Here is a 15,620-nt window from a genome sequence, read left to right on the forward strand (position 1 = left end):
TGATCCACCCACCTCAGCCTACCAAAGTGCTGGGATTACAGGCATGAGCTTCCATGCCGGCCACGAAAGGAAGCTTTTAAATTGTGGAGTATTTCATGCATCCATAATAGTAGAGAGAACATTATGAAGAACCTATACATAAAAAGAAACCAACTTCTATCATTTGAATTAACAATATAACCCCACCAACTTCTGCCAATGGAGCAAATTCCCAGACATCTTCTAATTTCATGTATTTCATCTTATAATTTCTTTATTCCCTAAAAGACAATATGTCAATTATCATAGTGATACTGTAACTTTTAATAAGCTGTTCAGTGTGAATTATAACCACATTTTTCTCCAACCAGTTATAAATAAGATTCAATAAATTAAAACAGCAACTGGAATCCTATTCTGTTAAGGTGGGGCAGGGAGAGCCCTCAGTCCCGCACAGGTAGGGGTGAGTGGCAGAAGAGCAAACCAAACAGCTGAGGTTCCTTGAGAATGCAAACTTCTCACAGAACTCGGAGCTCTCTAGAGGCCTCGGCACCCCAAGCACTGCAGCGTTTCGCCCAGGAGGCTGGGCGAGTCCGTAGCGGAAGTGGGGGCGGCAGAACAGTGATTGGCCGCGGCCAGCACCTTCTCTGGGCTTCGACTTCCGGGTGAGACCGTGGAGGTGGAGCGCGACGTTGGAGACCCGGGGCAGCGCCGGGTACCACAGTGGATGGAAGGATGCGTGGTGCGGCATGGCAGCTGCCCTATTCTTCCCGGACCCAGCGCCTGGAGAGCCAGCCCAGCAGAGTGGGCTGGGCGAACTAAACTGCGTTCATGGTGCAGGGCTTCGGGTCTCCCTAACATACCTTAAACGTTGAACCGCGGCCACCTTGGCAATGTCTCTTTGCTCAGAGATCCTGGGACAACCACACTCGTCCAACAGTCGCTCCACCAAGCCTGGGAAAAGCGAATCGTTTTCTCCGCGTGCCCTGTCAGCCGCTCATGCTGCCCAGAGAGGAATTTTAGTGGCAACATTCCGGCTGTCACGCCACTGAAATTGCCAGGCCACTCCAAGTCAGAAGGACCACCAGAAAAAGTCAGGAAGAGAATCACCATCAGGTCTCAGCCTCTTTCTGTGACAAGGACTAGATGGTTTGGTCTGCAGTGAGCTGTCTTCCCGCTGTACTCACCTCTCCTGTAGAGCAGGCTGCCTCAAGGAAGAAGCTCACAGGGGACATCTGACCTCTGAAACAGCAAGTGTAAAATGCTTTAAATAAGCCAAAACTAAACCAATAGTTATGTTAACTAAAAATACATGGATGCTACCGAAGATAGTGGAATATTAAAGGAAGAGAGTAAACTCTGATTTTGAGCGCTTTATGCTTTATTCGGAAAATGAATAAGATGCAGTTCTGAAAACCTGATATAAAGAATAGGATATGATACACTAGATGAAAACAAAACTTTCAGACCATGTTTTCTTAAAGCTCTAATAAGTGAGATAGCAAACTATTCACTCAGATAATTAGTAACTGATATACGGGTATGTATCAATAACAGGTATTAAGATAAAAATTTTATGAGCTTTTCCATTTTAACAAGGGATGATGATTCTAGACTTCCGCCACAACATTATGGTCGACAAAACATTCTTAATTCATTTTACATAGATCTGACTCTAGATTCTGAAACAAAGTCATAATCTTTTATCTCTGAAGATAGAATACAGTGAGATTTGGAAAGACACCACAAAAACTCATGGTCCAAAAAAGATTAAGGCTGGTATTATTAGGAGGAAGACAGAGGACAAAATCAAACTGGATAGATACAATAGAGTTGTTTGTTTGTTAGAATTGTCTTCCCAAGAGATGGAAAAAGACACCGTCACAATAGGATTCATGCTTTAGTATTCAGCTACAGAAATGTAATAACTTTGCCAAAGTAATTACAGTACGTAGAGTGGCAATCGTTCTATTAAAAGTAAAACCCAGTAATACTAGGATTTTTCTGGACAATGAAGGAGATTAGGTTTAATCTTATAACTTCCATGCCAGGTCTCATATCTTTTCTTCAAGTCATATTTTTATGAAACTACTTAGGCTGTGTTTCACACAGAGTATGATTTCTAACCTCTTATCATCTGTACAGTAATAGATTATGAAGGATGAATTACTTGAAAGCTACTTTGTGTCTTATTTAGAAGAGGAGCTCTTCAATTCTGAATTCTGTCTGCCACTTATAAGCAGAAGGAAGTTTTTTTCTTTCATTATTTTAGCAACTATCAGTATTAGAAATGCCTACTCTTCAGAGATGTAATAGGAATAAATTTGTAAAGTACTTTTGATGTTCTAAGATGAAAGATGGTATTACACAGTCAATAATTCAATGCTTTCCACTTTATGAATTTTGTCAAAATTATATAGAGAGCTGTTAGTTCAGTCCAACAACAAAACAGGCTTATATAAAAACAAAAACCTCCTGGGTCATGCCATCCTACACCAAATCCCTGTTAAACAGAGGCATGATTTATTCCAGTGACCTTGCTATTTCTCCATAACTGCAATATGTCTAATGTTAGACATTTTAAATTAATATTCTATTAGGTAAACTGAGAATTTAGGTCTCTCGCACCACCCAGGCACATACTCTTATCTTTCTCCACAAACATCCAACTATGGTAATATAATTGGATATTCATACAACTATATAATTGTTCACAGCTGAGCCTCTTAGGTACTATAATTATAATTTATTTGATACACAATTTTTTTTTTTTTTTTTGAGACGGAGCCTGGCTCTGTCGCCTAGGCTGGAGTGCAGTGGCGCAATCTCGGCTCACTGCAAGCTCCGCCTCCCGGGTTCACACCATTCTCTGGCCTCAGCCTCCCGAGTAGCTGGGACTACAGGTGCCCGCCACCATGCCCGGCTAATTTTTTGTATTTTTAGTAGAGATGGGGTTTCACCGTGTTAGCCAGGGTGATCTCGATCTCCTGACCTCGTGATACACCCACCTTGGCCTCCCAAAGTTCTGGGATTACAGGCGTGAGCCACCACCCCCGGCCCACAAATTTTGTTTTACTGTGATTAAAATTGCCTGATTTCTTGCTGCATTTTCTGTTTTTCTTTTCAGCCCCATAGCTGCTAATCTCTAAAGTTCCTCTCAATAAAAGTAATCTCAACATGTAATTTGTTGATTTTATTCATTTTCTTTGTAGCGCTCAATCTCCGGAAGCCCTCTATCATCTTAGCATGAACTGAAATTTGAACATGATGCACAGCTATCCTGTGAGGCCTTTCGTGTTTCCATTACCCTAAGAATTATCTTTTATCTTCTGTCTTATGTCCAGAGGTTTTAAGTCTATTGTTGTCTGAGTCCCTTGTTTTCCCTCTCAGTTTTCTTCCCTTCTTTTGGTGCGCGTATCACCAGGTAGTTCCCTGAGAAAGGGGACTTGGAAGATGTGCCAGTCATTTCCCTGTGTGTTGTGAGATGTGGGAATGTGTGCTAGGCTCAGCATCACATCTGGAGGAGGGTCAAGAACATTTGTGAAGGCCACACATGCCTAAGACCAGAATTCAGAGTGCCTGACCACGACTCATACTCAATCAGAACATCAGAGAACACGAGCTTCCCCAACTCCCAAAACCACACTAACAGGAGTTGAGTAAAAATAACAGTAGAATCCAGTTTGAGAAACGAAAGAGACATCACTAGGGGAGTGTGAAGCCTTTAATGCACTAAGGGTAACCATAGAAATAACAAACTTCAAACTCTGCCTAACTTCTGGCTCGATTAATGCAAACACACCCTCACTACAGACCTAGCAGAAGGGAAATAAGTTCATCTCTGCTATTGGTTGAACTGTGTTTTCCCAAAAAAGTATGTTGAAGTGCTAACTCCAGTACTTCAGATGTGACCTTATTTGGAAATTAGGTCTTTAGAAGGTAATTGGTCAAAATGAGGTCATTAGGGTGGGCCTTAATCCGGTATCACTGCTGTCCTTATAAAAAGATGACATTTTGACACAAAGCTATGCATAGAGGAAGATTATATGAGGAAATACGAGGGAATGCTATTGGCATGATGCATCTACCAGCCAAGGAATGCCAAACATTGGCGGCAACACAATAGAACCTGGAGGCATGGAAGCAATTCTATATCACAGCCCTCAGTACAAATCAATCCTGCCAACACCCATAATTTAGACCCAGTCTCCAGAACTGTGAGACAATAAATTTCCTGTTATGGGCTGGGTGCAATGGCTCACACCCCGTAATCCCATCACTTTTTGAGGCCGAGGTGGGTGGATCACGAGGTCAGAAGTTCAAGACCAGCCTTGCCAAGATGACGAAACTCCATCTCTACTAAAAATCCAAAAACAAAAAAAAAATTACCCAGGTGCAGCAGCAGGCTCCTGTAATCCCAGTTACTTGGGAGGCTGAGGCAGGAGATTCACTTGAACCCAAGGGTTGGAGGTTGCAGTGAGCCGAGATGGCACCACTGCACTCCAATCTGGGTGACAGAGCAAGACTCTGTCTCAAAAAAAAAAGAAAAGAAAATTTCCTGTTACATAAACCACCCAGTTTGTGATACCTTATTAGGGTATTCCCTATAAAACTAATATAATCTACAAGTATAAAAATATTTACCAACTGGGTGTGGTGGCTCACGACCGTAATCCCAGCACTTTGGGAGGCCGGAGGTAGGCGGATCACCTGAGGTCAGGAATTCAAGACCAGCCTGACCCACATGGAGAATCCCCATCTCTACTGAATATACAAAAATTAGCCGGGCGTGGTGACACATACCTATAATCCCAGCTATTCAGGAGGCTGTGGCAGGAAAATCACTTGAAACCAGGAAGCAGAGGACATAGTGAGCCAAAATGGTGCTACTGCACTGAAACCCGGGTGGCAGAGTGAGACTCTGGCTAAAAAAAAAATGTATACATATATTTACCTCAGTATATATTTCCCTATACATGTCTGGTTTTTACAAAAGGAACAAAAAACAAAATATAAGGCATACAAAAAGACAATGTAAGAGGACAATAAACCATACTCCGATAAAACATTCAGAACCAGACTAAGCTATGACACAAAGTAAGAACTCTCAGGCAAAAAAAAGAAAAAGAAAAAGAACGATAATTTATATATTAAAGGCTTTGGCAGAAAATAAAGACAACATGCAGGATCAGATAGATAATTTTATCAGAGAGTTGGAAACTATAAAATCAAATGGAAATGCTAGCAATGAAAACCACAGAAAAGAGATGAAGATGCCTTCAATGGGCTCATTAGTACCCTCAACACACTGAGGGAAATATCAGTGAACTTGAAGATAAACAAATTACCCAAACTGAAATATATAGTGAAAAGAATATAAAAGAGAACCTAAGAACTGTGGGACAGTATCAAATGGTGTCGTTTGTGGATACTTGGCATCTCAGAAAGAAGAAATCTCATCACTAGGAAACGATGGCAAAAATAAATAAAAATGTTTTTAAAAAAGCAGAAAAAATATTTGGGAAAAAAAAAAAAAAAAAGGCCAAGAATTTAGTTACAGACATCAAAACTCCAGAACCAAGAAGCCCAGAGAACAACAAGCATAATGAATATCAAAAAACACCAAAAAAACCCAAAACAAGAAAAATGATAGCAAATCCCCAAACATATCAAATTGAAACTGCTGAAAATTAAAATCAAAAACAGTTTTCAAGGCAGCCCAAGTAAAAAACTACATTACTGCCATACATACATTAACTATGGGAATATGTTCTGAGAAGTACATCACAAGACGATTTCATCATTCTGTGAACGTCATAGAGTATGTTACACAAACCTAGATTGCAGTTGTGTAGCTTATTATGCCTGTAAGCTACATGGTACAGCCTAATGCTCCTAGCCTATAAACCTGTACAGCAAGTTACTGTACTGAATACTAGAGACAATTGTAATACAATGGCAAATATTTGTGTATCTAAGCATAGAAAAAGTTCGGTAAAAATAGTTTTCTAATCTTATAGGACCACTGTCATGTATGCAGTCAGTGGCTGAACCACTGTTTTGCAGTGCATGACTACTGACAAAGGAAGGAGGATAAGAATTACAACAGACCTCTCATCAGAAAATATGAAATCAAGGAGATGATATTACTTCTGTAAATAAAAAAACCCTGCCAACTCACAATTCTATGACCAATTAGCATATTTATCAAAATTTCTAAGTCGAAATACTTAGAAAAAATAAAATGGAGGGAATTCATTGCCATCAAGTGGACACTACAAGAAATGTTAATAAAAGTAGTTCGGACCAAAGGTATATTATACATGTCAGAAGTTTGTGTTTACACAAAGAAATAAAGTGCATAAAAATAAAATAAAGGTAATTGCTCTAAAAGATAACTAGCAGTTTAAAACAATAATATATAGTGTTTTTCCAGCATATATAAAAGTATTGTATGACTACAGGACCACAAAGGATCAGTGAGAATTGGGAATATACTCTTACAAGGTTCTTATACTGAAAGGGAAACAGTATAATTCATTTAAAGGAGGCCCCAAATTATTTTAAAATGTATACTATAAACCCCGGGAGAACCACTGAAAATGTTCTTAAAATATGTATAAAATAAGTTAATAGAAGAGATTAAAATGTAATCCTAAAACATGCTTGATTAAACTGAGAGAATCCAGGCGTGATGGAGTACACCTGTAGTCCCAGCTATTCAGGAGGCTGAGGCAGGAAGATCTCTTGAGAGTAGGAGTTTGGGGCTGCTGTGGGCTATGATTGTGCCTATGAATAGCTATTGAATGCCAGTCTGGGCAATATAGTCAGACCCTGTTTTAATCCTAGCACTTTTTTTTTTTTTTTTTTTTTGAGACAGAGTCTCGCTCTGTCGCACAGGCTGGAGTGCAGTGGCCGGATCTCAGCTCACTGCAAGCTCCGCCTCCCGGGTTTACACCATTCTCCTGCCTCAGCCTCCCAAGTAGCGGGGACTATAGGTGTCTGCTACCTTGCCCGGCTAATTTTTTGTATTTTTTAGTAGAGACGGGGTTTCACCATGTTAGCCAGGATGGTCTCGATCTCCTGACCTTGTGATCCGCCCGTCTTGGCCTCCCAAAGTGCTGGGATTACAGGCTTGAGCCACAGCGCCTGGCCAATCCTAGCACTTTTGAAGTCCAACTTGGGTGGATCACTTGGGGCCGGGAGTTTGAGACAAACCTGGGCAACATTGGTGAGATCTTGTCTCCAGTAAAAACAAAAAACAGAGAACTCAAAATAAGCATTATTGGCCGGGCACGGTGGCTCAAGCCTGTAATTCCAGCACTTTGGGAGGCCGAGACGGGCGGATCACGAGGTCAGGAGATCGAGACCATCCTGGCTAACACGGTGAAACCCCGTCTCTACTAAAATACAAAAAAAATTAGCCGGGCGAGGTGGCGGGCGCCTGTACTCCCAGCTACTCGGGAGGCTGAGGCAGGAGAATGGCGTGAACTCGGGAGGCGGGGCTTGCAGTGAGCTGAGATCCGGCCACTGCACTCCAGCCTGGGCAACAGAGCCAGACTCTGTCTCAAAAAAAAAAAAAAAAAAAAAAAGCATTATTTTCAAGTTCCTGTGGGACACTCACCAAGATAAACCACATCATGGGCTATGGAACATGCCTTCACACATTTAAAGAATAGAAATCACACAAATGACAGGGCATGGTGACTCACGCCTGTAATCCCAACACTTTGGGCGGCCAAGGCAGGCAGATCACCCGAGGTTAGGAGTTCGAGACTAGCTTGGCCAACATGGAGAAACCTCGTATCTACTAAAAATACAAAAATTTGCTAGGCATGATGGTGTGCACCTGTAATCCCAGCTAATCGGGAGGCTGAGACAGGAGAATCGCTTGAACCCAGCAGGCGAGATTGTGCCATTGCACTCCACCATGGGCAACAAGAGTGAAACTCTGTCTCAGGAAAAAAAAAAAAAAAAAGATATCACACAAACTGTATTATCAGACTGTACAAAATTGTAATAGATACTACAGAAAAATCTCTGGAAAATCCACAAAAAAGTGAAAGCTAGTACAGTTATAAATACCCCTTGGGTCAAAGAGTAAGTCTCAGGGAAATTAAATAAATATTTTGAGCAAAATAAAAATAAAAATACAATATTTCAATGTTTGTGTAACACAGCTAAAGCAGTATTTAGAGTGAAATTTATAGCATTTTGGGAGGCCGAGGCGGGCGGATCACGAGGTCAGGAGATCGAGACCATCCTGACTAACACAGTGAAACCCCGTCTCTACTAAAATACAAAAAAAAAAAATTAGCCGGGCACGGTGGCGGGTGCCTGTAGTCCCAGCTACTCGGGAGGCTGAGGCAGGAGAATGGCGCGAACCCGGGAGGCGGAGCTTGCAGTGAGCCGAGATCGTGCCACTGCACTCCAGCCTGGGCGACAGAGTGAAGACTCCGCCTCAAAAAAAAAAAAAAAAAAAAAAAAATATATATATATATATATATAGCATTAAATTTATAACATATACTAGAAAAAAATCTAAAATCAGTAACTTAACCCTTTTCCTTAAGAAACTAGAGAAAAATGGCCGGGCCAGTGGCTCATGCGTGTAATCTCAGCACTTTGGGAGGCTGAGGCGGGCGGATCCCGAGGTCATGAGATCGAGACCATCCTGGCTAACACGATGAAATCCTGTCTCTACTAAAATTACAAAAAATTGCTGGGCGTGGTGGTGGGTGCCTGTAGTCCCAGCTACTTGGGAGGCTGAGGTAGGAGAATGGCATGAACCCAGGAGGCAGAACTTGCAATGAGCCAAGATCGCACTACTGCACTCCAGCCTGGGCAACAGAGTGAGACTCCATCTCAAAAAAAAAAAAAAAAAAAAAAAGGAAAGAAAGAAAGAAAGAAACTAGAGAAAAAAGGAGATGGAGAGCTTTTAAATGTAAAGCATGCAGAAGAACAAAAATAAAAATTGAAGCAACAACTCAATAAAACTGAAAATTGGAAATGAGAGAAAAATCAACAAAATCAAAGCTGATTCTTTGAAAAGATAAAGATAGAGGCAATATATTGGTAACTGCCACAAACTGCCCAACCTAGTATAGGATTTCAAATGCATGCTCTTTCCAGTATCTCAGTGCCTTAGTTTCGGCAATGAGTAAGGGATAGAACAATTAGGAAGAAGCCTGATTATGTAGGGGAAATGGGGTAAGAATATTATAGTGATGATTTCTTGGTACACAAGGTTGGTGGTAGAATATTAAGTAACCAGAAACTAGCAAGGGGAGTGCAGAATAGGAATGCTGGAAATACATCATTGTATATTTTTCATTTACAAAACTCTTTTCACTTACAGAAATGATTCTGTCTTTAAACTATGACTGTTTTCTTGTCCATGGAAGCCGCTGAGTTTATAGATCTTCAACTATTTCAGTTGACCCATGTATCTCTAATAACACTTATTTCACCAATGTCATCCTATTTTTGATGTCTACTAATTATTGTAATTCAACCAGGAGACATGTAATTTTCTCTGAATTGGTGTAAAATAACTGGCTGGTTGCAGTGGCTCACACCTGGAATCCCAGCACATTGGGAGGCTGAGGCGGGTGGATCACTTGAGATCAGGAGTTTAAGGCCAGCCTGGCCAACATGGTGAAAGCCAGTCTCTACTAAAATTACAAAAATTGACCGGGCGCGGTGGCGCAAGTCTGTAACTCCAACTATTCCAGAGGCTAAGGCGTGAGAGTTGCTTGAACCCGGGAGAGGGAGGCTGCAGTGAGCTGAGACTGCACCACTGCACTCCAGCCTGGACAACAGAGCGAGCCTCCATCTCAAAAAAGACAAAAACAAAAAACTTAAACTGAAGCGTTACAATAGCACCTGGAGCTTAATTTATCCATTATAAGGCCAGCTGATCTTGGGTGTGAGTTCATGACCAAATCTACGTAATGTATTGATTAAATCTCATGCTTATAGAATTCTGCCTATGCTAATGTGTCATTTTTTGTATTATTTTAAAATTTTTTGAGATGATACCCAGGCTGGAGTGCAGTGGCACGATTTTGGCTCACTGCACCTTCTGCCTCCCAGGTTCAAGTGATTCTTCTGCCTCAGCCTACCGAGTAGCTGGGACTACAGGTGCATGCCACCAAGCCCAGCTAATTTTTTGAATTTTTGGTAGAGACGGGGTTTCACTGTGTTAGCCAGGATGGTCTCGAACTCCTGACCTCCTGATCTGCCTGCCTCGGCCTCCCAAAGTGTTGGGATTACAGGCATGAGCCACCGCACCTGGCCTTAATGTATTTCATAATACATTGTAAATATCACATTATATTTCCCAATTTAAAAGCTTAAAAATACATAAAAGTGAATTGTTTTAAAACTATAATTCCAGGTCCTGATAAACTTCTGGTTAAATATCAGAATAAACTAAAGACATTTTCAGATACAAAGGTCTCAAAAACTTTATTTCTCATGTACCTTATTAGAAAACTACTTAAGGATGTGCTCAAATTAAACAAGAAACCAACTTCCAAATGGAAAAACATAGACAGGTCAAACAATCCAAGAGATGCCAAGAGTATCTCCAAGATACCTGAGCAGCTGGCTTAGTGAACAAATATGCCTGCGTTGCAGATGAGAGGGCTCCGTGAGAGTATTCTGCAAGATGAAAATGGTGTAAAGCCAGATGTCTTTAAATGAATTCAGAAAACTAGACAACTGCAGGGGACAGTTTGGGAATGAATTAATAAGAACATGGATGGCCGGGCGCGGTGGCTCAAGCCTGTAATTCCAGCACTTTGGGAGGCCGAGACGGGCGGATCACGAGGTCAGGAAATCGAGAGCACCCTGGCTAACACAGTGAAACCCCGTCTCTACTAAAAAATACAAAAAACTAGCTGGGCAAGGTGGCGGGCTCCCAGCTACTCGGGAGGCTGAGGCAGGAGAATGGCTTGAACCTGGGAGGCGGAGCTTGCAGTGAGCTGAGATCCGGCCACTGCACTCCAGCCTGGGCGAAAGAGCAAGACTGCGTCTCAAAAAAAAAAAAAAAAAAAAAAAAGAACATTGAATACAAAGCATATTGAAGATTAGATAAGTATTAACTACAGGAAACAGTTACAGAAAAAGCAAAAAGGCAATCACTTGACAATACATGGCTCAGAAACAAATGGTATTGAAATAGTCAAAATAAATGTGAGAAAATATTCTAAAACAAAAATGAGAAATTCTATTATAAGAGGGCCACAAGGTGAAGGCTGTTCCAAATTCTTGTTTTCCAAAGTGGGACATCATATTTTAATACTTCAAACTGAAAAATCCAGAGGTATTATTGGAACGTGATTTAGTGACTATAAAAGCAAATACCAAAAGAGCTGAGGAGTTCAAAGTGGCTGCCTCTGAAAAACTGGCAAAAATGGTTATAGAGCAATATTTGTAATTCAAATAAATTTTGTGAACAATAATTCAAACATTAAACTTAGATTTTTAAAAATTGTGCTTTTGGGCTGGGTGCAGTGGCTCATGTCTGTAATTCCAGCACTTTGGGAAGCCAGAATGGGTGGATCACCTGAGGTCAGGAGATCCAGACCAGCCTGGCCAACATGATGAAACACCATCTCTACTAAAAATACAAAAATCAGCGGGGCATGGTGGCGGGCACCCGCAATCCCAACTACTTGGGGTGGAGAGGGGGTGGTGCTGAGGCTCCAGAACTGCTTGAACCCAGGAGGCAGAGGTTGCAGTGAGACGAGATCATTCATGCCACTGCACTACAATGTGGGTGACAGAGTGAGGCGCTATCAAAAAAAAAAATCTATATAACACAGGAAGAGATACAGATGTCTTTACCTGCCCATGACACGACTATCTCTACGGAAAATCCAATGGAATCTAAACAAGAGCTACTAAAAATGAGTTTAGCAAGCTATAGGAAATAAGATTAATATTCAAAAATTAGTTTTCTATATACTAGTAATGAACAATTAGAATTGAAGTAATCAACGTAAAAAATTACTTAAGGACAAATCTGACAAAAGATGTTAAATACACATACACTAAAAACTAAATTCCAGACAATTACATAAAAATGCATGGAATAGATTCACTGTCTCAGTTATGTCTACTAGCTGATATGTCAGTTTTCTCCATATTCATCTAAAAAGATAAAACATAATCCCATCAAAAGCTCGTCTTTTTTGTTGACACAAGTTTTTCCAAATGTCATCCATCTGTGATCTATTGAAAGATGTTAATGCTTGAATTAACAGAATAAACCTAAGGAGGAAAACATGCAACTAAGTTAAGATGGATTCTGAGACTAGAGATCACTTCCCAAAGTGAAGGACTGTAGCTGCACAGCACTAGAGGGTACTCTGTCCAGTGGGAACAGATTATCTACTGGTTGTGTGTGTGGCAGAGAAAGACGTAAGAGTGCCATCTTATTTTCTATAGGACTAAGGCAATACTGACAAAGGCACACAAAATAAAAAAGTAAGTTACTTAGAAATAGGGAGGTAGGGACGGGCGCGGTGACTCACACCTGTAATCCCAGCACTTTGAGAGGCCGAGGCGCGTGGATCACAAGGTCAGATCGAGACCATCCTGGCTAACATGGTGAAACCCCGTCTCTACTAAAAATACAAAAAAGTTAGCCGGGCATGGTGCCAGGCACCTGTAGTCCTAGCTACTCAGGAAGCTGAGGCAGGAGAATGGCGTGAACCCGGGAGGCGGAGCTCGCAATGAACCGAGATCACACCACTGCACTTCGGCCTGGCCAGAGAGTGAGTGAGACTGTCTCAAAAAAAAAAAAAAAAAAACACCAAACAGAGGTAGACAAATAAAAGGTGAAAGTGGCACTGGACATGGTGGTTCATGCCTGTAATCCCAGTGCTTTGAGAGGCTAAGGCAGGAGAATTGCTTGAGGTCAACACCACCCTGGGCAAAACAGAAAAATAAAAACTTTAATTAAAAAAAAAAGAGGTTCAAAGTAGCTACCTGGCTCAGGGCAGTGGCTCACACCTGTAATCCCAGCACTTTGGGAGGGCGAGGCAGGTGAATCACTGGAGGTCAGGAGTTCGACACTAGCCTGACCAACATGGTGAAACCCCGTCTCTATTAAAAATATAAAAATTAGCTGGGTGTGATGGTACAAACCTATAATCCAAGCTACTTGGGAGGCTGAGGCAGGAGAATTGTTTGACCCTGGGAGACGAAGGCTGCAGTGAGCCGAGATCCCAGCCATTGCACTGGGCAACGAAAAAAGGAGAGGGGAGGGGAGAAGAGGAAAAAGAAAAGAAGAAAAAGAGGCTATATTTAAATAGCAGGTAGTCCAAGAGTAATGATGAATGCCTTTAATAAAGACTTAATCTTTCTTAAAAGTATATAATACAGAAAAAAATTATTGGGCTTTTATTGGCAATTACAAAAGTAATATATTTTCTTACATGATACATTTATTCAGTAATAGATTTTTCAAGTATTTTACTGTAGACTTTCTAAACTACCTTGTCATTGACCCCATAATTTATCATAAAGTAGGTCCCATAATGACATTTTTTGGAAGTTGCTGAAACTGAGATAAAAAATGTTGTTTTTAAGGGAAAAACTGGACAAAATACAGAATGGCCAAAACTAGATTCACTGGCTCAGTTATGTCCAATAGGTGAAAGAAAATGAGTCTTCTAATAGTTCATTCAGAATCTGTTACTGTAGCAATTTTAAGAGGTCTTGAGTCAGTTCCAGTATAAAAATAAGGCCAAAGTGCTCCTGTAAAATCATCATTAAAAGTATAGAGAAGAGATCTATCATTCAAATTATAAAAGGAAACTTCATTCATTTCATAGTCTAAAAAAATGCCAATCTTACTAGGTGTTACTTTGGGCAGCAGAATAATTTCCTTATGGCCCAATACAATATAATTATTCTGACTAGATCGCCAAATTCCCCATAGTCCATCCTGTACTAAAATTGGTTGACTCTTCCTCCTTCTGGGAAGACAGTCATTACAGACACCAAGAATCCATTCAGTCTTGTCTTTCACTTCTACTTCCCAGTACTGCCTGCCGCAACTATATCCCTTAGAACCCAGGACAGCTGGGAGGAGATAAAATCTTCTTGGGTTACGAGGTAAGTTTTGTGTTGTATTTCCATACCACACAGTTTTTCTATCTTCTGAGACTATAAGTTTACGATGTGCTGTTTCAGGATCTAGAATTACATCTACTTGAAATCGCTTGATAATTTTGTTTAGGCCAGAATATTGTGGAGGCAGATGGTAACTATATTCTTTTAATTTGAATGAAAAAGGTTCAGGGAATTTTAAATTTTTATATCTGTGATAGATATCCTTAACATTAGCCAGTAATTCCAGTTCTGACTTCACATGTATGCTCTCTATCTCCTTTAGTAGATATTTTAATGAGGAGGTATAATCTGAAAATTTTGTTAGGCTTTCATTTAGTTGTACTAAAATATCCATCTCTTCATCTTGTAATTGCCTAAGAACAGTCTCTTGCTCATTTTGCAGAAATAACCTAAGTTGCTCAAATTCAGACTTGACTTCTTCTGCCCTATGTTTTACCTGTTTCTTCAGTTCCAGTGATTTTCTGGTTTGCATAGTTATGACTTTTTCAATTAGTTCCACTCTCTCCTTCCACGGTGCATTATATTCCTCCAGTTTCTTCCTATGATACGAGGCAGCCTTCTTTATGGGCCAAACACAGTGATGCTGGTGATCAGTGGAGAAACTGCACCTTGGACATAAAAGCTCTAGGTCTTTCTGACAGAAGAAAGTCAAAAGCTGATTATGCTTCTTACACACATGCTTCTCTTCCTGCCTCTTCCTCTTGCTTCTTATCTGGAGTTGCTTAGCAAGTTCAGTCAAACTACCCAGCTGGGGATTGCTTACAAATTTCCTTTCTGGACAGCAAAAGTGGCAAAAGGGGCAGGGGAAACTATCATCTAGATCCTTCCAGGACATAATGATGCAGGAGAGACAGAAGTTATGCCCGCAGCTGATGGTCACTGGGTCTTTCAAGTAGTCGAGACAGATGGGACAGCTAGCCTCTGCTCGGAGGTCAGCCAGGGCCGCCACAAATTCCATTGAGCCTTGAACAAAGATGGTACGTAAGATAATTATTTTATTTTAGCAAAGTGTAGCTCTCTAGAGCTCACGACCCACTACGCAGTGGATATCCTCCCCAGACCTTGAAATCTGGCCAGCTTTCAGTTTTACTGACTTGGCATGTTAATGGCAGCTTCTAGAAACTTGTTAAGCCCTCAGCTCCTTAGCTTCAGAGTCTACTGCCGAACACTTCACAGCTTGCAGCCAATTGCATATTAGAACTTAATAGCTGTGCTGCTGCTCTTCCCACTGAATGAAATAAAGTCAAGTTTTCTTCAAGAAAGCAGACTCACATCCAAAACAGGGAATCCTTCCTATGAGTGAGAAAAGATACCACATTTTAAAATCTGATTCCATAATCACAAATGTATTAAACATTCACACAAGAATCATCAATGAATGCTAAAATCACTGGGTGGAAGTTCTTGGAAAACAAGGTATTCATACTGCAGAGATTCACTCCATACATTACTTATTTTTAAGAAAAAAACTTAAAAATATGGGACAAACTTAT

At 40.8% G+C, this 15,620-nt stretch overlaps 1 protein-coding gene across 1 annotated transcript; it reads right to left on the reverse strand.

Annotated features, from left to right (window-relative positions):
• Positions 1 to 13,106: 13,106 nt before the first annotated feature.
• On the reverse strand, positions 13,107 to 15,414 carry LOC103236480 (tripartite motif-containing protein 60-like). The gene has a single exon (XM_008000191.3). It carries the CDS (start codon positions 15,083 to 15,085, stop codon positions 13,673 to 13,675), a length of 1,413 nt encoding a protein of 470 aa, XP_007998382.3. The 5' UTR covers positions 15,086 to 15,414; the 3' UTR covers positions 13,107 to 13,672.
• Between the last annotated feature and the right edge of the window lie 206 nt (positions 15,415 to 15,620).

This window comes from Chlorocebus sabaeus, chromosome 7, assembly GCF_047675955.1.
Source record: "Chlorocebus sabaeus isolate Y175 chromosome 7, mChlSab1.0.hap1, whole genome shotgun sequence".
Taxonomy (NCBI): Eukaryota; Metazoa; Chordata; class Mammalia; order Primates; family Cercopithecidae; genus Chlorocebus; species Chlorocebus sabaeus.